The 27,694-nt window shown below is 40.2% G+C and overlaps 2 protein-coding genes across 2 annotated transcripts in view; both read right to left on the bottom strand.

The window, feature by feature from the left end:
* The window catches only part of LOC113267501 (phospholipid-transporting ATPase ABCA3-like), a 160,715-nt gene extending 143,689 nt beyond the window's left edge, over positions 1-17,026 (bottom strand). Inside the window, exons 1-2 of the mRNA XM_048224503.1 lie at positions 16,781-17,026; positions 491-755 (exon numbers count right to left, since the gene is read on the bottom strand). Of these exons, the coding sequence (XP_048080460.1) occupies positions 491-755; positions 16,781-17,026 (511 nt within the window). The remainder of the gene's footprint in view (positions 1-490; positions 756-16,780) is intronic.
* Positions 17,027-20,190: 3,164 nt separating this feature from the next.
* LOC113267546 (phospholipid-transporting ATPase ABCA3-like) overlaps positions 20,191-27,694 on the bottom strand; it is a 207,597-nt gene continuing 200,093 nt past the window's right edge. Inside the window, exons 28-31 of the mRNA XM_057314991.1 lie at positions 27,324-27,494; positions 26,761-26,951; positions 20,792-20,865; positions 20,191-20,398 (exon numbers count right to left, since the gene is read on the bottom strand). Coding sequence (XP_057170974.1) covers positions 20,276-20,398; positions 20,792-20,865; positions 26,761-26,951; positions 27,324-27,494 — 559 coding nt within the window. The 3' untranslated portion in view covers positions 20,191-20,275. The remainder of the gene's footprint in view (positions 20,399-20,791; positions 20,866-26,760; positions 26,952-27,323; positions 27,495-27,694) is intronic.

Genomic DNA, 27,694 nt, shown 5'->3' with positions numbered 1-27,694 from the left:
TGGAGCCTGAGTCTTCTCTAATGCATCCATATATGTCTTGTGTAACATTTTTATATGAACAATGTTTGAAATAACTGACCACTGAGAATGCATGTAGAATGAGGGCTCATGTTTATGCTGTTCCTCTGTGTTCCTTCGGCACACCGTCATATAGCCCTGGAGTCATACTTACCCAGATTTAAGAAGCACAACCAGAAACAAGGAAGACAGTATCACAGAATTTGATAATAACCTAAAATAATACAAATTGATTATCTAATTTTAAAATATGATTGTTTTGGGCTCTAGGAGAAAATATTTTATATGAATTTAATTCTCAAGTTTAACAAAGTGTATAATATTTTACCTAGGAGTTACTACCCAGTTATGAGGATATATTCTACGATGTTTTACTTGGGAGATTAATGCCCAGTTAAAAGGTTATTGCATGTGTCTTCACTGCAATCTAATTTAGTAATACATTTTTTTTCAAAAAACTTTAATTTCTAACCTGAGAAATTATAGTGTAAATCCCTTTTCATGAGTTCAATGATGCCCTTCACCACAACACTTTTGGAAGGCACGAAAGCCAGTTCCCATCGACCAGGAAAAGTGTCAGGCATTCCAAGGAATGGAGGCAATTCATCAATAGGCTGAAGAGAGTAATTGAAAGGCCCAGACTTCTTTATAATCAAAAACTTGCGTGTTAACAAAAGTGTACCAGCAAACAGCAATGCTAGGATGAATTCCACAAATAATGCCACCAATCGCCGTCTCTAGGAGATGGGGGAAAAAAAATTTATGTTAATTGTCCTAGGAGTCCATTACCTCTGCAAATGCCTAGCTGTTTTATATTAACAGACACTTGTTAAAATAAGATATATAGATGGCAAAAAAGAACAGCTTCACTCTATCATAGCAGTAGTTTCCTGGACCATTTTTTCTCTCCTTTCTATTCTGCTATTATTTCACTCTGTGAGGACTCTTCATATTTGGAACAGATACGCCCAGCCCAAGAACTGAGAAAAATACAATATAAACTGAAATGCAGTGATCAGGCTGTAAGAATTTTCCCAATGTGGTCTCCTAGCTGTTGCAAAAATCCTATAGATTTTAAAATAAAATTCTTACCTTTAAAATAAAATTCTTCCACAGAAGACCCATAAATTTGTAACACCATAAGAAATCCATTCTTCAACTCTATGGAGGGAGTAAAGATTTTACAAAAAGAAATTAAGATTATATAACAAAATGTAAATTTTAGACAAATAAATTACTTAAATTTGAATTGCTTCATTTTCTAATCAACATTAAAGGATGATAAAAAGAAACAGTAAGCATTTCAAATATTTGAAAAGCTTTTTATCCCTACATCCTTAATCAGTATCTTCTGAGTTTCTAATATGTATAAAACTTTGGTTAAGATGGCGGAGGAGTAGGGGTCCCCTTTTTCAGCTGGTCCCCTGAGTCGAGCTGGATAGGTACCAGACCATCCTGAACACCCATGGAATCAGCCTGAGACGCAGGAAGATACATCTGGATCTCTACAAATGAACATCTCCAGTGTTGCATATTCAGGTACGAAGCAGGGAGCCATGAATCCGCGCACAGATATTGGAAGATAAACAGAAGGGGGAGTGAGCCGCCCCGTTAGGGCACTGGGAAGCGGTAGCCACCTGCAGTGGGGAGCGGGTGGACTTGCTGACCGGCACCCGCGAGAGAGAGAGCGGACTGAGACCGTGAGCCAGGGAACGCGCACGACCAGTCTGAAAACCGAAGCTCCACAGTGCACGAACCACACTGAAACGGAGCTCCAGAGCACGCCGGGGTGGCTGGCGGTGTTAGAAACACAAAGGACAGAGACTTGCCAGCCCTGAGAGTGAGGGCTGGGACGCCGGGTGTGGGGCGCACATCCCAGGACGCTGCAGGGTTTAGCAGCACCAACAGAAACAGAGTTAAAGTGGTCAGAACATCAGTGGACAACGGTCCACGATCCCTCTGTTCTGAGACAGAAGCTGGGATTCGGCTACTGCTGCTCTGACTCTTACAAGAGGCACAGCAAACCGCAAGGGAAAGCCACCAGAGAACAAAAGCCTGGAAATACCGGCTCACAGTGTGCCCACCCCCATCCTCCCTCACAGGGGACATGAAGACTCTACCCAAACAGGGTTGCCTGAGTATCGGCGCAGCAGGCCCCTCCCCCAGAAGGCAGGCTGAAAAATCAAGAAGCCCACATCCCTAAGGTCCCTATAAAACAAGTGCACACTGCCTGGGTCCTGGTCAATAATTTGGGCTCTGGACAACCCCGCAACCTCTCCTCATCAGAATGACGAGAAGGAGAAATCCCCCACAGCAAAGAAAAGACAATGAGTCTGTGGCCTCTGCCACAGAACTAATGGATATGGATACAACCAAATTATCAGAAATGGAGCTCAGAGTAACATTGGACAAGATGATGTGTAGACTTGAAAAAATATTAATGAAAATATCAACGAGAATATAGACTCTCAAAGGGCAGAAATGAGAGCAAATCTGGCAGAAATTAAAAATACTATGAATCAAATGCAGTCAAAACTAGATGCTCTGACGGCCAGGGTGAATGAGGCAGAAAAACGAATTGGTGAATTGGAGGATGGGTTAGTAGAAGAGAAATCTAAGACAGAAACTTGGCTCAAAAAAATCCAATCTCAAGAATGTAGGTTATGGGAGATTACTGACTCAATGAAACGTTCCAATGTCAGAATGATCGGCATCCCCGAGGGGGTGGAGAAAAACAAATATCTCTAGAAGAGATATTTGAACAAATTGTAGCTGAAAACTTCCCTAATCTAGCAAAGGAAACAAGCATTCATGTCCAAGAAGCAGAGAGGACCCATCCCAAGCTCAACCATGACAAACCTATGCCATGTCACATCACAGTGCATGCAATTCACAAATATTAGATCTAGGATACAGTATTGAAAGCGGCCAGGGCAAAGAAATTTCTCACGTACCAAGGCAAAGGTACCAGTATTACGTTAGACCTGTCTACACAGACCTGGAATGAGAGAAAGGGTTGGGGGAGCATATTTAAAGCTCTTTCAGAGAAAAACATGCAGCCAAGGATCCTTTATCCAGCAAGGCTGTCATTCAGAATTGATGGAGAGATAAAGACCTTTCAGAATTGCCAGTCACTGACCAATTTCGTAACCATGAAACCAGCCCTACAGGAGATATTAAGGGGGGGTTATATAAAGGTAAAAAGGCCCCAAGAGTGATACAGAACAGAAAGTCACAATTGATAGAAACAAAGACTTTACTGGCAACATGGCATCATTAAAATCATATCTCTCAATAATCACTCTCAATGTAAATGGCCTAAATGCTCCCATAAAATAACGCAGGGTTGCAGATTGGATAAAAAAAAAAAGGACCCATCCATTTGCTGTCTACAAGAGACTCATTTTGAACCTAAAGATACATTCAGACTGAAAGTAAAGGGACGGAATACCATCTTTCATGCCAATGGACCTCAAAAGAAAGGTGGGGTAGCAATTCCCATATCAGACACATTGGATTTTAAACTAAAGACTATAGTTAGAGATACAGAAGTACACTAAATTATTCTTAAAGGATGTATCCAACAAGTGGATATGACAATTATAAATATCTATGCCACCAAGAGGGGAGCAGCAAGATACACAAGCCAACTCTTAACCAAAATAAAGAGACATATAGGTAATAATACATTAATAGTAGGGAACCTCAACACTCCACTATCAGCAATAGACTGATCACCTAAGCAGAAAATCAACAAAGAAATAAGAGGTTTGAATGCCATACTAGACAAGCTGGACCTCATAGATATATATAGAACACTACACCCCAGAACCAAAGAATACTCATTCTAATTCAATGCACATGGAACATTCTCAAGAATAGACCATGCTCTGGGTCATAAAACAGATCTCAAGTGATACCAAAAGACTGAAATTATTCCCTGCATATTCTCAGACCACAATGCTTTGAAATTGGAACTCAACCACAAGGAAAAATTTGGAAGAAACTCAAACACTTGGAGACTAGAAACCATCCTACTCAGGAATGATTCGATAAACCAGGAAATCAAAAATCAATTTAAACAATTTATGGAGACCAATGAGAATGAAAACACAATGGTCCAAAACCTATGGGACACTGCAAAGGCAGTCCTAAGGGGAAAATACATAGCCACCCAAGCCTCACTCAAAAGAATAGAAAAATTTTAAATGCAGTTTTTATATTCGCACCTCAAGAAGCTGGAACAGCAAAAGAAGAACAGGCCTAATCCACGCACGAGAAAGCAGTTGATCAAGATTAGAGCAGAGATCAATGAATTAGAAACCAGGAGCACAGTAGAGCAGATCAACAGAACTAGAAGCTGGTTCGTTGAAAGAATTAATAAAATTGACAAACCACTGGCAAGACTTATCCAAAAGAATAGAGAAAGGACCCAAATTAATAAAGTTATAAATGAAAAGGGAGAGGTCACAACCAAAACCAATGAAATAGGATTATTAGAAACTTTTATCAACAGCTATATGCCAATAAATTAAACAATCTGGAAGAGATGGAGGCCTTCCTGGAAACCTATAACTACCAAGACTGAAACAGGAAGAAATTGATTTTTTAAACAGACCAATTAAGTATGAAGAGATTGAAACAGTGATTAAAAACCTTCCAAAAAACAAAACGCCAGGGCCTGATGGGTTCCCCAGAGAATTCTACCAAACATTCAAAGAAAAAATAATACCTATTCTCCTAAAGCTATTTCAAAAAATAGAAACAGAAGGAGAACTACCAAACTCATTCTATGAGGCCAATATTACCTTGATCCCCAAACCAGGCAAAGACCCCATCGAAAAGGAGGATTATAGACCGATTTCCCTAATGAATATGGACGCCAAAATTATCAACAAGATCCTAGCTAATAGGATCCAACAGTACATTAAAAGGATCATCCATCATGACCAAGTGGGATTCACCCCTGGGATGCAAGGGTGGTTCAACATTCGCAAATCGATCAGTGTGATAGATTATATCAACAAGAAAAAAACCAAAAATCATATGATCCTCTCAATAGATGCAGAAAAAGCATTTGACAAAATACAGCATCCTTTCCTGATTAAAACCTTTCAGAGTGTAGGGATAGAGGGTACATTCCTCAATTCTATAAAAACCATCTATGAAAAGACTACAGCAAATATCATTCTCAATGGGGAAAAGCTGGAAGCCTTTCCCTTACGATCAGGAACACAACAAGGATGCCCACTCTCGCCACTATTATTCAACATAGTACTAGAAGTCCTTGCAACAGCAATCAGACAACAAAAAGGGATCAGAGGTATCCAAATCGGCAAAGAAGTCATCAAACTGTCTCTCTTTGCAGATGACATGATACTCTAAATGGAAAACCCAAAAGACCCACCCCCTAACTACTAGAAATTATAGACCAATTCAGTAATGGAGCAGGATACAAAACCAATGCTCAGAAATCAGTTGCATTTCTATACATGAACAATGAGACTGAAGAAAGAGAAATTAGGGAATCCATCCCATTTACAATAGCACCAAAAAGCATACATTATCTTGGAATTAACTTAACCAGAGACGTAAAGGATCTATATTCTAGAAAATAAAAGTCACTCTTGAAAGACACTGAAGAAGACACAAAAGATGGAAAAATATTCCATGCTCATGGATCGGAAGAATTAACATAGTTAAAATGTCCACGCTACCCAGAGCAATCTGCACTTTCAATGCTATCCCGATCAAAATACCAATGACGTTTTTCAAAGAACTGGAACAAACAGCCCTTAAATTTGTGTGTTTTCAAAGAACTGGAACAAACAGCCCTTAAATTTGTGTGGAACCAGAAAAGGCCATGAATCGCCAAGGAATTGTTGAAAAGGAAAAACAAAGCTGGGGGTATCACAATGCCGGATTTCAAGTTGTACTACAAAGCTGTGATCACAAAAACAACATGGTACTGGCACAAAAACAGACACATAGGCCAATGGAACAGAATAGAGAACCCAGAAATAGACCCTCGGCTCTTTGGACAACTAATCTTTGATAAAGCAGGAAAAAACATCCAGTGGAAAAAAGAGTCTCTTCAATAAATGGTGCTGGGAAAATTGGTCTAGAGCTACATGCAAAAGAATGAAACTTGACCACTCTCACACACCATACACAAAGATAAACTCTAAACGGATGAAAGACCTTGATGTGAGACAGGAATCCATCAAAATCCTAGAGGAGAACATAGGCAGCAACCTCTACGACATCAGCCAAAGCAACCTTTTTCATGACACATGTCCAAACGCAAGAGAAACAAAAGAGGAAATGAACTTGTGGGACTTCATCAAGATAAGAAGCTTCTGCAAAGCCAAGGAAAGAGTCAAAAAAACTTAAGAGGCAGCCCACGGAATGGGAGAATATATTTGCAAATGACGCTACAGATAAAAGACTGGTATCCAAGATCTACAAAGAACTTCTCAAACTCAATACACAAGAAACAAATAAACAAATCATAAAATGGGCAGAAGATATGAACAGACACTTTTCCAATGAAGACATACAAATGGCTAACAGACACACGAAAAAAATGTTCAAAATCATTAGCCATCAGGGAAATTCAAATCAGAACCACACTGAGATACCACCTTACGCCAGTTAGAATGGCAAAAATTGACAAGGCAAGAAACAACAATTGCTGGAGAGGATGTGGAGAAAGGGGATCCCTCCTACATTGTTGGTGGGAATGTGAGTTTGTACAGCCACTCTGGAAAACAGTGTGGAAGTCCCTCAAAAAGTTAAAAATTGAGCTACCCTGTGATCCAGCAATTACACTACTGGGTATCTACCCCAAAGATACAGACGTAGTGAAGAGAAGGGCCATATGCACCCCAATGTTCATAGCAGCATTGTCCACAATAGCTAAATCGTGGAAGGAGCCAAGATGTCCTTCAACAGATAACTGGATTAAGAAGATGTGGTCCATATATACAATGGAATATTACTCAGCTATCAAAAAGAATGATTTCTCAACATTTGCTGCAACATGGACGGCACTGGAGGAGATAAAGCTAAGTGAAATAAGTCAAGCAGAGAAAGACAATTATCATATGGTTTCTCTCATCTATAGAAAATAAGAACTAGGAAGATCAGTAGGGGAAGAAAGGGATAAAGAAAGGGGGGTAATCAGAAGGGGGAATGAAGCATGAGAGACTATGGACTCTGAGCAACAAATTGAGGGCTTCAGAGGGGATGGGGGTGGGGGAATGGGATAGGCTGATGATGGGTAGTAATGAGGGCACATATTGCATGGTGCACTGGGTGTTATGCGCAACTAATGAATCATCGAACTTTACATCAAAAACCAGGGATGTACTGTATGGTGACTAACATAATACAATAAAAAAAATATTATTAGAAAAAAAAATTTCAAGGCCAAAACAAAGATCAGTAAGTTATTGATGCAAGTTTCCAGGTAAATTTGACTAGTACCTTTCCCAATTATTACCAAAATACTAATTAAGAAATAATATAAAAAATTCATTACCATCAGCAAAAAGACAAAATGGTATGTAAAATCACGTCACAGCTATAATTCCAAAATGCCACTCAACAATTAGCAAGATTGAAATTAATTCCATTAATAACGTTACGAATGGTAACAGATTCATTCTTGTATTTCATGAACATGTGCTGAATATCTATGAAGTGACATGTTAAGTGTAGGTGTATAATGGGGAACATAACAAATAAAACCCTTCCTTCATGGTATGGGTGGCACGGCAGGCTATTAATAGCCTAGGAGCTGAAGTTGGACTGTCTAGGTTGATTCCCAGCTCTACCACTATCTGTGTGATCTTGAAAACTTGACCTAAATTCTTGCAGCTACCAGGGAGAGGGCTAAAATTCAGGGCCTAGAAGGCGAGACATTATTTTAGGACCTCACCTTATAAAAAATGATGACAGTGAAGGAGACTGGCCTTCCCAGGAAATGCAGGCCAATTTAAAGTTTCAATCTTTGATACCAGATGAAGGTATCCCATATTGCAAATGCCTACCTACCAGGTGTCTGGTATAAGAAAATAAATCCTCTCCTGAAAAAAAAAATATCCTGGAGAGTCAGCTATTCCTCCAAACAATTTTTCTGCATATAACATCTGGTACTCCTTACATTTGGGGTGGAATTATCTGGACCAAAATTTAAAATAACTTTGCTTACCATTTTCAAGGCAAAAACAACAACAACAACAACAACAACAACAACATAGAAGGTTTAGAAATTCGACAAAAGGACATTAGATTAGGATCTCAAAGGGTGGAGGAAGAAAGGCTTCTAGACCTAAGCATAAAAGCTAAACTATAAAATACAAGAAAATAGGTAGGAGAATATCTTTGTGGCCTTGGACACAAAGAAATTTCCTAAAGTGAATGAGAAATTACAAGCCATAAAAAAGGGCTTCATCCAAATTTAAATTTCTGCTCATCAAAAAATACCATCGTGAAAATAAGAAGGAAAGCCACAAAAGGGGCAAAAACATTTCTAACACATTTACCTAACAAAAGACTTATATCCAGAATATATAAAGCATCGCTACAAGCCAATAATAAAAATATGACAACCCAAATTTTTAAAAATTGGAAATAGACTGAAAAAGACATTTAATTTAAAAAAAATAGATGAGACATCACAAGACAGTGACATAAGTCATTCCCAACACCATTCTTCCTCACAAGAAGACCAGCTAGTAACTATCCGTAGACAAGACACCATTATGAAAACCCCAGAACCAGGCAGACATGTGTGGGTGGCCCCATCTGGCCAGAGAGCTCAGTGGACAGTTCTATCTGATTCGGATCAAAAGTCAATGAGCGCTACTAGCCATGGAGCCTATCCTATGACCCCATTCATGCAAGGAAGCAAAGTGGTTCAGCCACTATGGAATACAGTATGGAAATTTCTCAAATAATTAAAAACAGATCTACCATACAACACTACAATTCCACTGCTGGGTATTATCCAAAGGAAATGAAATTACTATCTCAGAAACACATCTGTACTGCCATGTTCGTTGCAGCAATATTCAGAATAGCCATGGAAACAACCCAAGTTGTCCATCAACAGATGAATGGATAAAGAAAATATGATATATAAAAATAAAAACATTTTATCTTTAAAAAAAGAGAAAATATGGTATGCATATGCAATGGAATATTATTCAGCCATAAAAAGGAAATAAAATAATGATATCAACAATATGGATAACACTTGAGGGCATTATGGTAAGTAAAATAAGTAAGAGACAGAAATACAAATACTGAATGATCTCACTTATATGTGAAATCTGAAAAAGTGAAGTAGAATTTAGATTGGTGAGTACTGAGAAAGGAGATAGGAGTGAGGGAAATAGGTGAAAATGGTCAAAAAGTACAAACTTCCAGTTATAAAATGAGTAAATTCTGGGGATATAATGTACAGCATGGTGACTATAGTTCATAATATCACATTATATATTTTAAAGGTGCTGAGAGAATAAATCTAAAAGTTCTCATAGCACAAAAAAAATTGTAACTAAGTGAGGTGATGTATGTGTTAACTAAGTTTATTGTGGTAATTTACAATATAAACATATGTCAAATCACATTGTACACCTTAAACTCATACAATGTTTTTTGTCAATTATATATACTAAATCTGGAGAGGGAAAGATGTATATATTGCCAAAAAGCACAGAAAACTGATTTTAAAATGGACCTAAGTCTTTAACAGCTCACCATAGAAGGCATACAGATGACAAATAAGCATATGAAAAAATGCTCCATATATCATTCAGTAAATGTAAATCAAAATAACAATGAGATACCACTATACATCTATCAGAATCAAAATTCATAACACTGATGATAACAAATGCGACAAGTATATAGAGCAAGAGAAACTCTCATTTGTTGCTGGTGGGAATGCAAAATATGTAACCACTTTGGAATGGAAGAGACTTTGACAGTTTCCTACAAAACTAAAGATACTCTTACCATACAGTCCAGCAATTATGGTCCTACGTATTTACACAAAGGAGTTGAAAAACTTATGTCCATACAACAACTTTCACAGGGATTCTTATAGCAGCTTTACTCATAATTTCCAAAACTTATAAGCAAACAAGATATCTTTCAGTAGATGAATGAATAAAGATACTGCAGTACACCCAGACAAAAGAATATTATTCAGTGCTAAAAAGAAATGACGTATCAAGCCATGAAAAGACATGGAAAAACCTTAAATGCATAACGCTAAGTGAAAGAAGCCAATCTGGAAAGGCTATGTACTGCATGATTCCAACTATATGACATTCGAGAAAAAGCAACACCATAGACACAGTATAAAATGATCAGTGGTTCCTAGGGCTTGGGGTGGAGGGAACAGGAATGAACAGATGGAGCCCAAGGAATTTTTAGGGCAGTGAAACTATTCTGTATAGACACTATACCAATGGATACATGTCATTATATATTTGTCCAAACCCATAAAATGTATAACAGGAAAAGTGAACCCTAATGTAAACCATGGACTTTGGACGATAATGAGGTATAGGTGTAAATTCATCAATTTTAACAAACATTACACCCAGGTGAGGAAGTGGTGTGAGGGAAGCTACACAGGCATGCAGGTTGTGGGTATATTAGAAATCGCTACACCTTTCCTCAATTTTGCTGTGAACCTCAAACTGCTCTTAAAAAAGTAAAATATTAACAAAAAAACACAGGAAAAACTTTTTTTTTAAAAGATTTTATTTATTTATTCGACAGAGATAGAGACAGCCTGCGAGAGAGGGAACACAAGCGGGGGAGTGGGAGAGGAAGCAGCAGGCTCACAGCAGAGGAGCCTGATGCGGGGCTCGATCCCATAACGCCAGGATCACGCCCTGAGCCGAAGGCAGACGCTTAACCGCTGTGCCACCCAGGCGCCCCCACAGGAAAAACTTCTTAACATCATAAGTCATCAGTGAAGTACAAATAAAACCAAAGTGAGATACCTCAACATACAGACTAAAATGAATGATGACACATAATATTTGAGAAGATGCAAAGCAAAAAATCTCATCAATTACTGGCTGGAGTACCAAATGATACAAACACTTTGGAAAGCCTCAGCAGTTTCTTTTTTTAATTGTTATTTTTAAAATTCTAGTTCAACATAGTGTTGACATAGTTAACATAGTGTTATATTAGTTTCAGGTGTACAATATAGTGATACAGCAATTGTATACATTACTCAATGCTCATTATGAGAAGAGTACTCTTAATCCCTGTTACCTTTTTCACCCTTCCCCCCAACCACCTCCCCTCTGGTAACCACCAGTTTGTCCCCTATAGTTAAGAGTCTTTTTTAGTTTATCTCTTTTTTCTTTCTTTATTTGTTTTGTTTCTTAAATTCCACATGAGTGAAATCATATGGTATCTTTCTCTTTCTTCACTTAGCATTATATTCTCTAGCTCTATCCATGTCATGGCAAATGGCCAGATTTTCATTCTTTTCTATGGCTAATATTCCATTTTATATCTATATATCTATATCTATATATATCCCTCCTTCACTATTTCCCATATATAAATGCATATATCTCTCTCTCATATCTTCTTCATCTTTTCATCTATCAGTGGACACTTGGACTGCTCCCATAAGTTGGCTATGGTAAATAATGCTGTAGTAAACATGGGTGCATATATCTTCTCAAATTAATGTTCTCATTTTCTTTGAATAAATACCCAGTAGGGGAATTACTGGATCATTATGGTAATTCCATTTTTATTTTTTTAAGTCTTAAATTCCACGTAGTTAACACAGTGTAATATTAGTTTCAGGTGTACAATATAGTGATTCAACAATTGTATACAACACCCAGTGCTCATCACAACAATTTCACTCCTTAATCCCCATCACCTATTTAACCCATTCCCCATCCACCTCCCATCCAGTAACCCTCAGTTTGCTCTCTATAGTTAAGAGTCTGTTTCTTGGTTTGCCTCTTTTCCCCTTTGCTTGTTTGTTTGTTCTTAAATTTCGCACATGAGTGGGGGTGCCTGGGTGGCTCAGTCAGTTGAGCACCCGACTCTTGGTTTTGGCTTGGGTCATGATCTCAGGGTCCTGAGAATTGAGCCCTCCACTGGGCATGGTGCAGAGTCTGCTTGTCCCTTTCCCTCTGCTCTTCCTCCTGCATGCTCTCTCTCTCAAATAGATAGGGTATTTGTCTTTCTCTGATTTATTTCACTTAGCATAATACTCTCTAGCTCCAAACATATCACTGCAAATGGCTAGATTTCATTCTTCTTTATGGCTGATTAATATTTCAATGTGTGTGTATGTTTGTATACCACTTCTTTATTCATCGGTTGATGGACACTTGGGCTCTTTCTATAGTTTCGCTATTATAGATAATGCTGCTATAAACATCAGGATGCATGTATCCCTTTGAATTAGTACTCTTGTATTCTTTGGGTAAAAACTTAGTGGTGCAATTGAATGGATCAAAGGATAGTTCTATTTTTAACTTTTTGAGTCACCTCCATACTGTTTTCCAGTGTGTCTGCATCAGTTTACATTCCCACTAACAGTGCAAGTGGATTCCCCTTTCTCCACATCCTCGACAATACCAATTGTTTCTTGTGTGGTTGATTTTAGCCATTCTGACAGCTGTGAGGTGATATATCATCATAGTTTTGATGTGCATTTCCCTGATGATGAGTGATGCTGAGCATCTTTTCATGTATCTGTTGGCGAACTACACGACTTCTCTGGAGAAATGCCTGCTCGTGTCTTCTGCTCATTTTTCAATTGGATTATTTTTTTTGGGTGTTGAGTTGTATCAGTTTACATATTTTGGAACCTAACCTTTTATTGGATTTATCATTTGGAAATATGCTCTCCCATTCCATAAATTACCTTTTAGTTTTGTTGATTGTTTCCTTCACTGTGCAGAAGTTTTATATTTTGATGTGCCCCAATAGTTTATTTTTGCTTTTATTTCCCTTGCCTCAGGAGACATACCTAGAAAAATGTTGCTGGCAGCCAATGTTAAAGACCTTACTGCGCTCTTCTAGGATTTTTATGGTTTCAGGTCTCATGTTTAGGTCTTTAATCCATTTTGAAGTTATTTTTGAAATAACTGATGAATAACATGGTGAAAGACCATGCTCCGCTTTCATTCTTTTACATGTAGTTCATCATTTTTCCAACACCATTTGTTGAAGAGACTGTCTTTTTCACATTAGCTAGTCTTCCCTCCTTTGTCAAAGATTAATTCACCATATAATGGTGGGTTTATTTCTGGGTTTTCTATTCTGTTCCATTGATCTATGTGTCTATTTTTGTGCCAGTACCATACTGTTTCATGACAGCTTTGCAATATAACTTGAAGTCTGGAATTGTGGTATCTCCAACTTTTCTTTTTCAAAACTGCTTTGGCTGTTTGGGCTTTTTGATCTACTTCCGTGAAAAATCCTGTTGGTATTTTAATAGGGATTATATGAAATCTATAGATTGCTTTCGGTAGTACAGACATTTTAACAATATTTCTTCTTCCAATTCGTAAGCATGGAATGTTTTTCCATTTCTTTGTGTTCTCTTCAATTTATTTCATTAGCGTTTCATAGTTTTCAGAGTATAGGTCTTTCACCTCTTTGATTTGGTTTATTTCTAGGTATATAGGTATCCATCTAGTCTAATTTGTCAACAAAATTGATAAACATCTAGCCAGACTTATCAGTAAAACAAGAAAAAGGGCCCAAATAAATAAAATTACAAATAACAGAGAAATAACAACAAACACTACAAAAATACAAAGAATTATAAGAAAATATTAAGAAAAATTATATGCCAAAGAACTGGACAACCTAAAATAAAGGGATAAATACCTAGAAACGTATAACCTCCCAAACCGAATCAAGGAAAAATAGAACCAATTTGAACCAATAGCCAGCAATGAAAGTGAATCAGTAATCAAAAAACTCCCAACAATTTACAATTGCACAAAGACAATAAAACACCTAATGGTCCAAGAACTTTTTTCTCTTGCTCTTACCGTGATTAATATCTTGAAATAGTAACCCTATGTTTTTGGTTTAATACTCAGTGTTTCAGCCCCCAATAATAATAATAATAATAATAATAATATTATCATCATTATTTTTGTCTCAAGGACTAGAGAACAACAACTAAGCCTAAAAAGACAGAGCCAGTTATTTCCCTTTATCCTTCCTAGGGTAAAACAACAGATATGAAGTTATGCACAAAGAGGAAAAGCAGCTTTCAAGTGTCCTGTCATCTTACCTCCTTCACTATTTCCCAGATAGATATAGGAGAATCTTAGGGTAGAAGAGGTCTGACTCCAAAAGAACCTAGTGAGGAAACCATCTTACCCTCAATATCCTGTCCCTTATTAAAATGAAAAACAATCAGACACCACCCATGAAAATTCCCTGAGCAGACAAACCAGTTTAAACATACAAAGCTTAATTTAGCTAGGCTAACTCAACCTCACTCACTTCTTGCTTGTGCCTCTCGAAATCATAAGCAAAACTTAAAACTTTTTCACAAAATTGTTATGAGATAACCACTAGTCATTCCCCATCATTTAAAATATTCTAATATCATAAAAAATCACTATAAAGAATAAACAGTCACTGCCTTCTCACACAATAAGATGCTTTGTTATAATATATCCAATCATTCCATGTTTTGCTTTGAGTGCTCATAATTCGTGAACTGTCTTTTTAGTGTATGCACAAAACTTTTAGTAACTACTATTTCAGTGATTCATTGGTTTTACCTCTACTATTTCTGGACTGTTAAAACCCTAATACTAAACGCACTCCTACTCCTGTCCCCCCAAACTTGGATGCAACACTGGGGTGGGAGGGAAAAGAGGAGGAAGTTGAAGGGACATGACCCGGTGTGTCTGAAAAATTTTAGGGCAACCTATTGATGCTCTAAAAAAACAATTAAATGGAGTTACTGAAAATTAAGCCATTACAGTCCTAATTTCTTAGATGAGATTTATACTCACTACGCCTCATTTCCTTTTCTGAAAAGCACTGAGCTGTTCTGAATGAAAGACAGCAGCTTTCTTAATTCTGCTAAAACAGAGTTACCTTTCCTTTTAAATCTGCCTACTTTGCATAAAATGAGGTGACCAAGAGGGCTTGAATATTCCTCTGAGCTGGACTAATACCATTCATATGGCTCTAGGGCCTGACCATCCTTTTCTCTGGGCATCTGCTTTAGAAAACCTTTAATTATACACCCTTTTGCTGTTTAAAACATACGTAACTCTTTCCTGTTTTACAACCCCAAACTCTCTTCCTGAAGGACCTGAGAGTCATCCTTTGAAATGCAATCCTCAAGGAAGATAGCACCCCTATTCCCAGTCTCTGTGGGAGGTAAGAGCTAGCTTCTAACAGGCACCAATCAGCAAACACACATGGCCTAATCACAGAGAACCACAGGAGCAAACTTCAGGAAGCTACTCAATGTGTTCTACTGGTCAACCTCCCCTCTACAGTCCTCCGGCATATTCCCACTGTCTCACTCAGCCCTCAAACACCTTCCCAGCCTTTGTTTCAGCAGAACTGAACGCAGACTGAGTTCTGGCCTCTCTTTCCAGTTCCTAGAGCCTTGCACAAAGTCTTCCTTGCCTGTTTAACTTAGGTCAGTGCAATTTCCACTTTGGCAGAGGAGAACTAAGACACTTGAGCTCCCTGCAGCACTTAATTTCCATACCCCTTCCTCTATTTACTGAACGTTTGCTACGCTCTGTCAGTTGAAATATTCTAATCATCCTCAGAGATGGGTATGAGTAGTATCCAGTTTCTTTTAGATGAAGATACTGAGGCTTAGTGAAATCAAGCAATTTACATTAGCTCATTGCTATAATCTGAATGCCTCTGTCCTCCTCTTCTGCCCAAATTCATATGTTGAAATCCTAACCCCAATGTGATGGTATTACCATGAGGGACACAGGCATGTGATTAAGGTCATGAGGATGGAGCCCTGATGAATGGGATTCGTGCCCTTATGACACAGGCCCCAGAGAGCTCCCTTGCTCCCTCCACCATGTGAAGGACACAGCAAGAGGATGCCTGTTTGTTTAATCAGAAATCAGGCTTTCATCACACACTGAATCTGCATGGAGCTTCGATGGGAGACTTCCCAGCCTCCAGAACTGTGAGAAATACAATGGCTGTTTTTAAGTCAGCCGGCCTACAGTATTCTGTTATAGCAGCCCCAGCCGACTGGGACAGTCACACAGCAAATAAACTCTGGACTCCGCAGGCCAAGACCCGCAACATGTGCCTCCGGAGCCCTGGCTTTCAAATCCTCAGCACAGCCAAAATCAAATTTTGTTTAATTTGCTCTCGTTAGCTTCTCTGTGTGTTTCGAGGTCCAGAGAAGTGTCTTTTACTTCCTGGGCTAGTTTTGGTGTTTTGCAAGGGGAGGGCACTTTCTCCTCCCTCAGAAGCCCTGGATGCATTCCCCAGACCAGGGGCCCCTGGAGAGGAAAAGGCTGGGAGTGAGGTCCTGCGAGGGACACGCAAAACACAGGATGGAGGGTCAACACTGGGTGTGGCGGCCCCCGGACATTCGACAGTGAGGGTATAGGTAACATTATAATATGTACATTACATACAAGGGGGTTTGGGTATCCTTTTGAAGGGGAGCAGAGAGGGTTGTGGAGGGTTCCAGTGTATTCGGGGGCTTGCGTGGGGTTCGCACTTTCAGGGGAGTTCGGCCGGCGGGTCGGCCTCCGGGGCAGTCCTCGGAGCACCCTCCGCCTTCCCGGGGAAATCTGAGAAGACACCGGGGCGCCGAGGTCCCACACTCACCCTCGAAACCGCCACAACCACACTTCCACCTTCGCCTCTGAGGGACCCGCGTCACCCACGCGGCGCCTCCTGCCAACGCCTTCCCCAACCGCCCCGCCGCCTGCCGGTCCGCCACCTTGGGCCCTTCCTCGCGCATGCGCGCACGTGCCCAGTCCCCACCCCGCCCCTCGCTCCCTGCAGCCCTTGCGCCCTCAGGCTTCACCACCTTCCCGGCACGCATCTCTCTACTCCTCTGCGCACTGGACCCTCTCCTGGACCCGTCAGAGCGTGAGGCCTCACTAAACTCTTCCCTCTCACACTGCCCGAGGCCCCACGACCCTGAGGGCCCTACCTCAGGCCCGTTCGCTTGCTCCCAGGCGCTTCACCTCTGCACCCCACTGGACGACCCCACCATCCTCTAACTGTCGCTGGCTCCCCTCTCCCTCATGTGTCATGGTCACTCTCAGTGGGCCAATACCTGGTGGCAGGAAGTGGGAGGAGATTCAGTGGCCGCCGCCCTTCATGGTCTGTGGGGGTCAACAGAAAACTTGCAGAGGTGCAGGCACAGGGGCCCGCCACCCTGCTCTGGGGGTCACTCAAAGCCCCAGACGCTGCGCGACCCAGCCTAACGCGCAGGGTCCAACGTCTTGCTCCCAGCTGCACCGCCCCTCGCCCTGGTGGCGTACTCTGCCTCTGCCCGTGGGTGCTCAGCGCGTGGAGACTACGACTGTGTCCTCTGCGCGCGCAGCCCCTCAGTGGGCCTCAGCCCTGGACCTCTCTCCTGCTGCTCCAATTCGTCAATGGTCGCTTCTCTTGGCGGACCAGCCTCCCCCCCCGCCCTCCCGCAATACGCACCTCCACTGTAGCTTAATGGTTGGAAGCCCAGGTTCTGAATTCTGTCGGAGGGCAAATGGCTTCCCTACTGAACCAGGTATCGGGTTCTGGCCTCTCAGCGCTAAATGGGGCTGGGCTCTTGAACTGTCAGGTTAAGCTTTGTCAGGAGAGGGTGCTGGAGGGACCCTGCAGGACCAAACGCTGCTGTTCCAGGTTCAGGTGTTTTCTCTTGATTCTTCTTGCTGTCACCTTGCTGCTGCCAGCGGCAGGTGTGGAGGACATTTCGCGTCATTCACCCTACACCCCCATTCTCATTAACCATGGGCACTCAGTGACTCTCGTAGGTGTCCCTTCCTAGTACCAGCCTGCCAACAACCACAGAAAAGTTTCCTGCTTGCTACATCCAACCAGTTCCCTGTTGGCCAGCCTAGGCAGCCTGTAACCTATGGGGCATTTCCTGCTTGCTCAGCAGATGTGGAACAGCCTTCATCCAAGGCCAAGGACCTTCCCACCAAGCTCACCTTCTCCAAGAACATCTGAATCCCAGCCTTGGAGAGGAGTCCTCTTCCAAGTTTGTTTCTTCCTTGGGTATTATCCTTCAGCCATAGTGTATTCTTCAGCATTCTCTGTACTTTATGGCTAATCCCCGTTACAGTTAATAATTCTTTTAGCTTTCTCTGTTCAAATTGCTGTGTGGTTTCCTGGTTCCTAATGGGGATATTGATAGATATTCCTGCTTGCTTGGTGGGTAACCCTGTGTAAATCCCTCTACCCTCTGAGCATCCATGTACAGTGAGGATACAGCACTACCTAGCCCAGAGGTTTGTAGTAGGATTAAATGATGCAATGCATGTAAAGTGCTTAGTAGAGGAATGTACACATCTTTTTGTTGTTCTTTCTTGCTGGAAGATAAGAGGTGGTTTGAGAAATAGGGAAGAACAGTGAAAAAGACTACCTGACTCAAGGAATTTTTTTTTAAAGATTTTATTTATTTATTCAACAGAGATAGAGACAGCCAGCGAGAGAGGGAACACAAGCAGGGGGAGTGGGAGAGGAAGCAGGCTCATAGCAGAAGAGCCTGATGTGGGGCTCGATCCCATCACGCGGGGATCATGCCCTGAGCCGAAGGCAGACGCTTAACCGCTGTGCCACCCAGGCGCCCCTCAAGGAATTTTTTTTAAAGGATCATTAATAAAGCCAACTGGTGATGAGATGCAACTAAATAAAATTATTAAAATAAATTTAAATTAATAAAGTGAGTTTCCTCTCCCTTTTTAGAGATGGCCAGCCTAGGAAACAAATTTTGCAGTTACTGAAATCACATGGCAAAGATCTATGGGTGGTATTGGTTGGAACCCACAGAAAGTTATATTACAGCTGAAAACAATAAAACAATAGTTTCTGGATATCACTTTATTACAATATCCAACTGAGTATATAAAAACCATCACCCCCAAACCACCCCAAAATAGAACAGCTTCAGTGACTCTTTCCATCTTGTAATTTCAGGAGGATCATCCCCCTTGTCTGCTTATCAGCCTATGAATCTAGAGAAGTGATTAGTTTTCTCGTATTTTTTTAATGGGGACTCCATGTGCCCAAACAAGAATCAGAAGAACTCTGTCTCCCTCTATACCTATTTCTCCTTCGTTCCTTCTTAATCAGAGATTTGGGCAAGAGTAGAAAAGTATGAGACACCTGGGTGGCTTAGTCCTTAAGCGTCTGCCTTCGGCTCAGGGCATGATCCCAGAGTCCTGGGATCGAGCCCCACATCAGGCTCCTCTGCTAGGAGCCTGCTTCTTCCTCTCCCACTCCCCCTGCTTGTGTTCCCTCTCTCACTGGCTGTCTCTATCTCTCTGTCAAATAAATTAAAAACATCTTTAAAAAAAGTAGAAAAGTAAACACACTATTTTAATGAATGTTTTTGCTTCCTTTCTTTGACTCTAAATATTCTTAGTGCAAAGATTTTCTTACAAATGTAGACAAATGTAGAATCTTGTTTTGAATTTTGGAAACAATCCAACTTATCCCCATAAACTTTGACACTGATTTTGAGTCTTTTTGTTATAAAATTGGTGTGTGGTGTGTGTGTGTGTGCATGCACGTGCAGATGCATATACATAGAAAGATGATTTTCCCTTCAGGCTTTATGATCCTCTTACATATAATTCATCTGCAAATACATAAAGCTTTTGCTCTTCAGGCTGTCCCATCTGACAGCTCCATCATTTCTGGATGTTTCTCTTCAAATATTCAAAATACTCAGGAATAAGTCGCTGTCCCCACCCTGATAAATGCTGATCTTACATGTTTCTAGCATAGAAAACAGGAATTTTACCAAATGTCTTTAGATTTGCACAAGCCATCCATGTAAATGTACAAAGAATTGACATATGGTCTCCTTTGGAGGACTCTTTATTTCATAAATAAATAAATAAATAAATAAATAAATAAATAAATATCAAGATATACACACACAGAAATGCCCCTCTATGTATCCAGGTGTAGTAGAGAGTACTAAGGAAGACAAAGTGTCATTAATTAGAAGTGAATCTCATTGCACCTTTTTTTTTCAATCACCTTCTGTGTTCTCTGGGGTGGCAAAAGTCAGGAAGACTTGTTCCAGCGTTATCTGACTGATGGAATAGTCTTCTAAATTGAATTTCTCTTTAGCTTCCTCCAAAATACCAAACACCTTTAGGAACGACAGCAATAAAAAAGTGCAGTTACCACTGCAGGCATCAACTCCAGCGCCCAACCCAGATGAGCCTCTTCACCACTTCCTCCAACTCCTACCAAGTTATTGTTTGATGACAAAAAGCACAGAAGGGGGATATGAGAAAATGACAGAATAGATCATTGAGAATCCAAGAGTAAGCAGTTCTCTGTCCCCATTTTCTTGAGGGGGACAAAAATGGGATTTAGAGGTGGAAATCTGAAACAATTAATCTCTAGGAACCACTGAAAAGTAAAGTCTCTGCTCCTTCTATAACATTAGGCTCCCATTTCACACGACAGTACTAAACACTTCCCATTATTAGTGCTTTCTTAACATGTAACAGTAGAAGAGCATGGTTGCTAAAATCACCTTTCCCCAGCCATTGTCCTTGCTGGGAATGTAGTAGTTAAGGATCCCTTGATTCTCATGTTTTAATTCACTACCTAGGAGAGGAAAGATAGATGAATAATCTTACAGATTTCATTTTAAAGTTCCAAAATATTGCTACATCATCTTAATTATACAAAATTAAGGGATGACTAAATAAAAGAGGGACATCATCCAAAAGCCCACCTCTTTAGTATATGTGACATGGTTAATTCTTTCAGCAGGCTTCAGTCACAAAAAAGTTGTTAGCTCATATGCACAATGTAAAAAACTTGAGCCTTCTAAAATGCTATTGTGACTACAAACCAAGTTTTGAGAATATAAACTAGCAGGATTTTCATTCTAGTTGTGTGAGTATGTATGCATGTACAGTGTGTTTGCTGGGGAGTATAGCAGGGCAAGACACTGTGAAAAAGGAAATCACACATATAAATGCCCAAAGTCAGGCTGTGTGTTCTTATTTCTTTTATAGGTGAGTAAGAATCAACTGGTAGAATGAGAGGGAAGGGTATCCATTTCAAATTCAGAACAAACAGATGTGCTTGTACTTATCATTGCATATTTGAAATTATTACTAATTAAAGTAGCGGGTTAAAATTGTTTTAAAAATATATGTTAGAGTAATCAAAGAAGTTATGAGACTGAGGTGGGTCCAATACCTTGGTAGCCTGTAAGTAAATCAAAACCTAAACCAGAGTAAAATGCACTTGAATCTGAGAAAACGAAACTCAAGAACAGACAACTACAAATAGCCAACTAGGTTTTTGCAAATTAGACAACAGCTTAAGCTATAGCAAACCAAATATTCCCTTGCTTACCCACATGTCTTTTCTATATAAACCTCTCCCTTAGCTCTTGTTTGTAGTGTCCTTCTCATCACCTTTAGTGTGGTGCTGCCCAATTAGAATCGATATATATTCTAATAAACTCCTGAAAATTGTAATATGCACCAGTTTATATTTAACAGTTCTGGTGTCAGAATCAGGGTCCAAAAGTACCCTCCCACCCAATGCCCTGGGAGCAAAGAGCAAACAGGCATTGGTACTCGCTGAGCCCTTTGTGGGCTTTCACACTGTGCCTGAAGATTGTAGGAAGTCATAGTGCCTGGCTAGAGATTTAATGAACATATGCCTTCCTGGATGAGAGTAACTGAAAAGCAAGGAAGGAGTGTCTGGAAAACTGGCCTCTTTTAAGATTTCTGGGCTGAAAACAGCCGGATCCTTGTTGCAGCTCAATGGACTCATCCAGGGAATAAATGCTTGACTTACGAGTACATTTATCTTAGGAGGTCACCTACTCCACATACTCCCTGTCTGCACGCCCATCACGAGCACAGTCTGTTTATTCACAAGATACTCCCTAGACCACTGTCCTGATTATTACAGCTTCACATTCTTTCTTGTTTTTCTTCTTCCCTTGTATTGATCACATTCACAATAAAGGTGGAGGCAAGGCTTGGCTCGGGGCCTCTCGCCACTAGAGCGTCTGGTCCCCAGGCCCTCTCCTTTCTCCTCCTATGGCGTCTGGAGTAATCTTTTCATTTGCCGTCTCAGGGTTTGCTGGCCAAACCCGACAGAAGATCTTGGGTATGTATGTCCCTCTTGGATATCCGAGCTCTCAGTATTGTGTCATGAGCTCTCCGACTTGATTACAGCTTTTCTTTTACCAGACTGGGTCTGGAGTTGAACAGGGTCTGACTTAAACATTATTAGCTCTCTGACTTCAACCAAACTGGGTCCAGGGTCAGACTGGTTCCAACTTAAACTGGACTGAATTCAAGTGGGCCTTAGGTAGGTATAATTTTTTTTAAGGAATGGAGAGAAAAAAATAGTTCCTCTGAGTCCAAAGAGTCTAGGACTTTTCCATCTGGAACTCCAGGTAAGTATTGTGTATAAAAATTATGGGTCTATGTTTTTTAATCCATTCTGCCAATCTCTGTCTTTTGATTGGAGAGTTTAATAAAGTTTACATCTTTTCTGGCCTTCCTTTCTAAAGGACAACCCTGCCAGGTATATTATTCTTGCTTGACAGATATTTTTTTCTATCAATATTTTGAATACATAATCTCACATTCTTTTGGCCTGTAAAACTTCTGTTGAGAAAACTGGTCATGGTCTTATAGGGTTCCCTTGCATGACACTTTTCCCTTGTTGCTTTCAAAATTCTCTTTTGACATTTGCTAAATGTATTACAATGTGTTTCTCAGTTAACCTTTTTTCTAATTCAACTATTTGGGGTCCTTTGGGCCTCATGAATATGTGTATCTATATCCCCTCAACGTTTGGGAAGTATTCTGCCATTATTGCTTTAAACAGACTTCCTGTTCTTTTTTCTCTCTTGTCTTCTGAAATTCCCATAATGCATATAATTTTTTCTGTTTCAATGTCCCATGAGTCCTGTAGGCTTTTTTTTCATTTTTTATCATTCTTTTTTTTCTTTTTTGCATCTCTGACCGGATAATTTCAAATGGCATATCTCATAGTTTACTGATTATTTCTTCTGCTTGGTTGAGTCTGCTGTTAAAGCTCTTCTTCAGTTCAATAATTATTTTTCAGCTCTAGGATTTCTGTTCATTTGATGGTGACTATTTCTTGTATTTTTCATTTTGTTCATGCATTGTACAACTAATTTTGTTTAGTTGTCTTTCTGTGTGTTCTTGTAGTTCACTAAACCTCTTTAAAAGTGTTATTCTAAATTCTTTGTCAGATAATTCATAGATCTCTCTTCAGGGTCAGTTATTGGAGATCTGTTAGTTTCTTTTGGTGGTACCATGTTTACCTGATTCTCTGTGGTATTTGATTCCTTGTGTTTGTACCTCCACATTTGAGTAAGTAGTCTCCTAGACTTTATAGGTTCACTTCAGCAGGACAGACCTTCACCCATGACCTTGAGGTACTGCACTATTTATATGGTAGCTTCCATGGGCAGGCAATGCTTGTTATCAGGGTCTTGGTTTGGGTGGGTACAATGCTTGTGCTCTGAGGTGGGGGGAAGAGGGGTGGCTATCTGTGTTCTATGGTTTGATTATACTGCCAGCTGAGCTCTGCATTCAAGCAGTCTAGTGGTGCCATTAGCTGAGTTCTGTAACCACCTCTGGCCAGATGAGGTATAGGCTGTGTTCCCTACCAAGATGGTGCCAGCAGGTTTTTGGACTCCACAATTGGGTAGGGCTAGGGGCTAAGCACCATTGCTTTGGTTTGGGGGAGGCCTCAGGCTGTGCTCTCCAACAGGATGGTGCTACCTTCTGGTCTCTGTGTTTTAGTGGAGCCACAAGCAAGGCCTAAGAGTCAGATAAGGCATAGGCTGTGCTCTAAAATTACGCAGGTGCTATGACTGTGTCCCAAACCTGGGCAGGACTGCTGGGTGGCCTTTACAATCTAGTACGCTGCTGGCTGTGTTTCATTGTTGGGTAAGGTCACAGCCTGGGCTACTTTTTAGGGGGGCCTCCAGCTGTATCCCATAGTTACATGGAACTAGAGACTGTGCTCCACAGTTGGGGAGGGTCACTGTCTGTGTTCTGTCTTCAATGGTGCCACAGGTTATGCTGCATGATTACGTGGGGTCACTCGCTGGGCTCCTTGCCTGGGTGAGTCCATAGGCTTTGTTCAGCAATTGGGCAAGGTCACATTCTAGGCTCTGCAGGTGAGCAGTACCATAGGCTAGGTTCCATGGCTGTCCAAGATCACCATGCATGCTCCCTGGTTATGTGGGGCCAGAGACTATACTTAACAGTAGGACAGGGCTGTTGGTTTGGGTCCTAGCCCAAGCTGACTGTAGAATGAATTCAATAGCTTCCTGGATTCACTGATCAGGCTTCCTGCCTTTGCTTATAATATTTATTTCATCTTTTTAAAGGCCAATATTTATTTATGGGTTCCAGTCAGTTCCTTTCCAATTCTGTCATATTGGAATAGCAATTTGCTCAAAATAATGTGAGTAATAATGGGGCAACAGCCACCTTACAGGTGAGAAAGTGCCTCAAACCCACATTCCCATTAAAGTTCTTGTGTCCACATCCTGGGGAATAGGTTTTGGGTCAGTGTTTAGTGTCCCTTCTTCAAGTAGAGCAAGTAGCTAGGATAGCACAAAGTGAGATTTTTCTGGTCACAGCTTTTCTTTGTGGTGATTTAGGGACCACATCAAATAGAACTCTGATACAAGTACTCAGAAATATTTCCCAAATGAATGCATAAGTGAATATTGAACTTCCTAATGGACTTTGCTCTAAAGAAATTCTATTTCCCACACATATGTTCCCCACATGTACTCTACAATCCATTTCTTTCTATTTTCTGATTTCCATTCTTACTGCATAATCCATCATGCATTTTCCGTTGCTTAGAAGATAAAATTCTGACTCCCCACCTGACTCCCCACCCCACAATAGACTTCTGTGATATTTTGCTCAGCACAGCAGGGTGGAAACAAAGTAAAAGCCAGAATTATTAAGTCTTGGCATGTCCCTGCTTTGTATTTTGAAAGAGAAGTAAAGGACAGAAAAAAATAGTTGCTTTCTCTGGTATTGTACCATATAGGCAGAGAGATGCTTATTGAATTTGGCTTGAAGAAGCATGCTACTTTCGAAAGGAGAGAAAAGCTTACTGATTCTTATTTGAATCTCAATTCCATATCCTGGCTCTGACAGAAAGAGACCAGAGTTACATTATTAGTGCAAGGAAAAAAAACCTTTAAAGTTTTGATGGATGATATCATGGACTGAATTGTATCCCCCCAAATTCATATGCTAAAGTTCTAACCCCAAATGTGATTGTGTTTGGACAAAGGGCATTTAAGGAGGTAATTAATGTTAAATGAGGTTGTAAGGATGGGGCCTCAATCCACTATAACTGGTGTCCTTATAAAAAGAAGAAGATACACCAAGGATGTACACAAAGAGATAAGGTTGTGTGAGGACACAGCAAGAAAGCAGCCATCAGCAAGTCAAAGAGAGAGGCCACAGGGAAAACCAGACCTGCTGAAACCTTGATATTGGACTTCTAGCCAGGAAACTGTGAGAAAATAAATTTCTGTTGTTTTACCACCTAGTCTGTGGTATTTTATCATAGCAGCCCTAGTAGACTTACACAAACTATATGTGCAAATAATTGAGAATTATGCTCAAACACATGACTTTAGATATATAAATCATACAGATAGTCCTAATCTACAACTGCCCTATAGTTGTATAATATACAAAAGTTTGGTGAATACTATTGACCTTTGAACAATACAGGGCTTAGTGTATAACTTTCAACTCCCCCAAAACTTAACTACTAATAGCCTACTGTTGACGAGAAGTCAGTCGATTGACAGTCAATTAACGTATATTGTGTATGTTATATGTACTATGTGCTGTATTATTACAATACAGTAAGCTAGAGAAAAGAAAATGGTATTAAGAAAACTATAAGGAAAGGAAAATACACTTACAGTACTGTACTTACAAAAAAAAAATCCATGCATAAGTTGACCCATGCCATTCAAACCCATGTGGTTCAAGGGTCAACTGTATTTCTGTTTGTTTGTGGTTTCTTTTTCTGTGAAAACTTCTTAACACAACCAGGCATAGAATTTTATAAGAACAAATATTAAAAAGGATCTCCAAGGGCATCTAGGTGGCTCAGTTGGTTAAGCATCCAACTGATAGTTTTTGCTCAGGTGATGATCTCAGGTTGTGAGACTGAGCCCTGCATTGGGCTCCATGCTCAGCATGGGGACCGGCTTAAGATTCTCTCTCTCCCTCTATTCCTCCCCACCCCAGCTTGTGCACTCTCTCTCTCTAAAAATAATTTAAAAAATTTTTAAAAATAAAAAAGATCTCAAATGAAAGATCAATAAATATCAAAAACTCACAAGAAATAGTTATTGGAGACACATGCCATCTGGGTGGTGAGAACAACTAATATGATTTAACAATCTCTAACAAAGTTAGCCTAACCAACCTAATTTACCTGGGAAAACCGTTGCAATATATTTTTTAAAGTCCTCTAATTTATTCTCATCTGTGTCCATGTTGAACTTAGCCTTCAGGATGTAAATATTGCCAAACTTGTTCTTGAGGTGCTGAGGGCTGCCCAGGCACATGAATTTTCCCTTCACCATTATGGCCAGCCTGGTACAGAGGGCATCACATTCCTCCATACTAGCAAAACAAGACACAAGAATGATGTAAGGCTGAAAAGATCTCCATTGGAAGACATCCTGTAGTTCAACTTTCCAGTATTTTGTGACTCTCTTTAAAATGGGAAGTTGGATTTGCCTATCATCAGCATCATGCAAAGTGGAGGTACTTTTAAGTTAAAAGTAATTGAGAACCAAATTCTCAAATGGAACAGATCCTAAACTTTCTGCCCTCTCCTCTCAGAGAGAGTTCTTGGCCATTCCATTCACTAGGATTCAGGAGGAGCTCATACTTAGGCAAGTTTATTGTCCAATATTACAAGCCCCAAATAATACTCTCCCATAGCCACGAAAACACTTCCAACCTTTAATCAAGCCTCTCAATAAACCACACCTGTGAGAGGTAATGATGATGACTTTGCCACTTTCACGTGCCCTTGTTACTGTGTTCCAGAGCAGGCGCCGGGCCCCTGGGTCCATGCCAGTTGATGGCTCATCCAGGAAGATGACTGAGGGCTTTCCCATTAGGGCAATGGCATTACTCAGTCTACGTTTGTTTCCTCCACTTCATGGTCAAGGAAGGAGACAGAAAGCAGAAGCAGAGATTAAATTACATTACAGTTATCTAATACATCAAACACCTATTTAATATATGTCATCTTTTCCAGAAAACAATTTGCCTATTTCCAAAATGCTGAGTCAGGGAGCAAGCAGAGATAGTAAAAATGCTGATTACATGCAGCTCAACCAAGGCACCAGACCCAA

This window comes from Ursus arctos, unplaced genomic scaffold, assembly GCF_023065955.2.
Source record: "Ursus arctos isolate Adak ecotype North America unplaced genomic scaffold, UrsArc2.0 scaffold_2, whole genome shotgun sequence".
NCBI classification, from domain to species: Eukaryota; Metazoa; Chordata; class Mammalia; order Carnivora; family Ursidae; genus Ursus; species Ursus arctos.
This window is presented reverse-complemented; position numbering and strand designations above follow the sequence as displayed.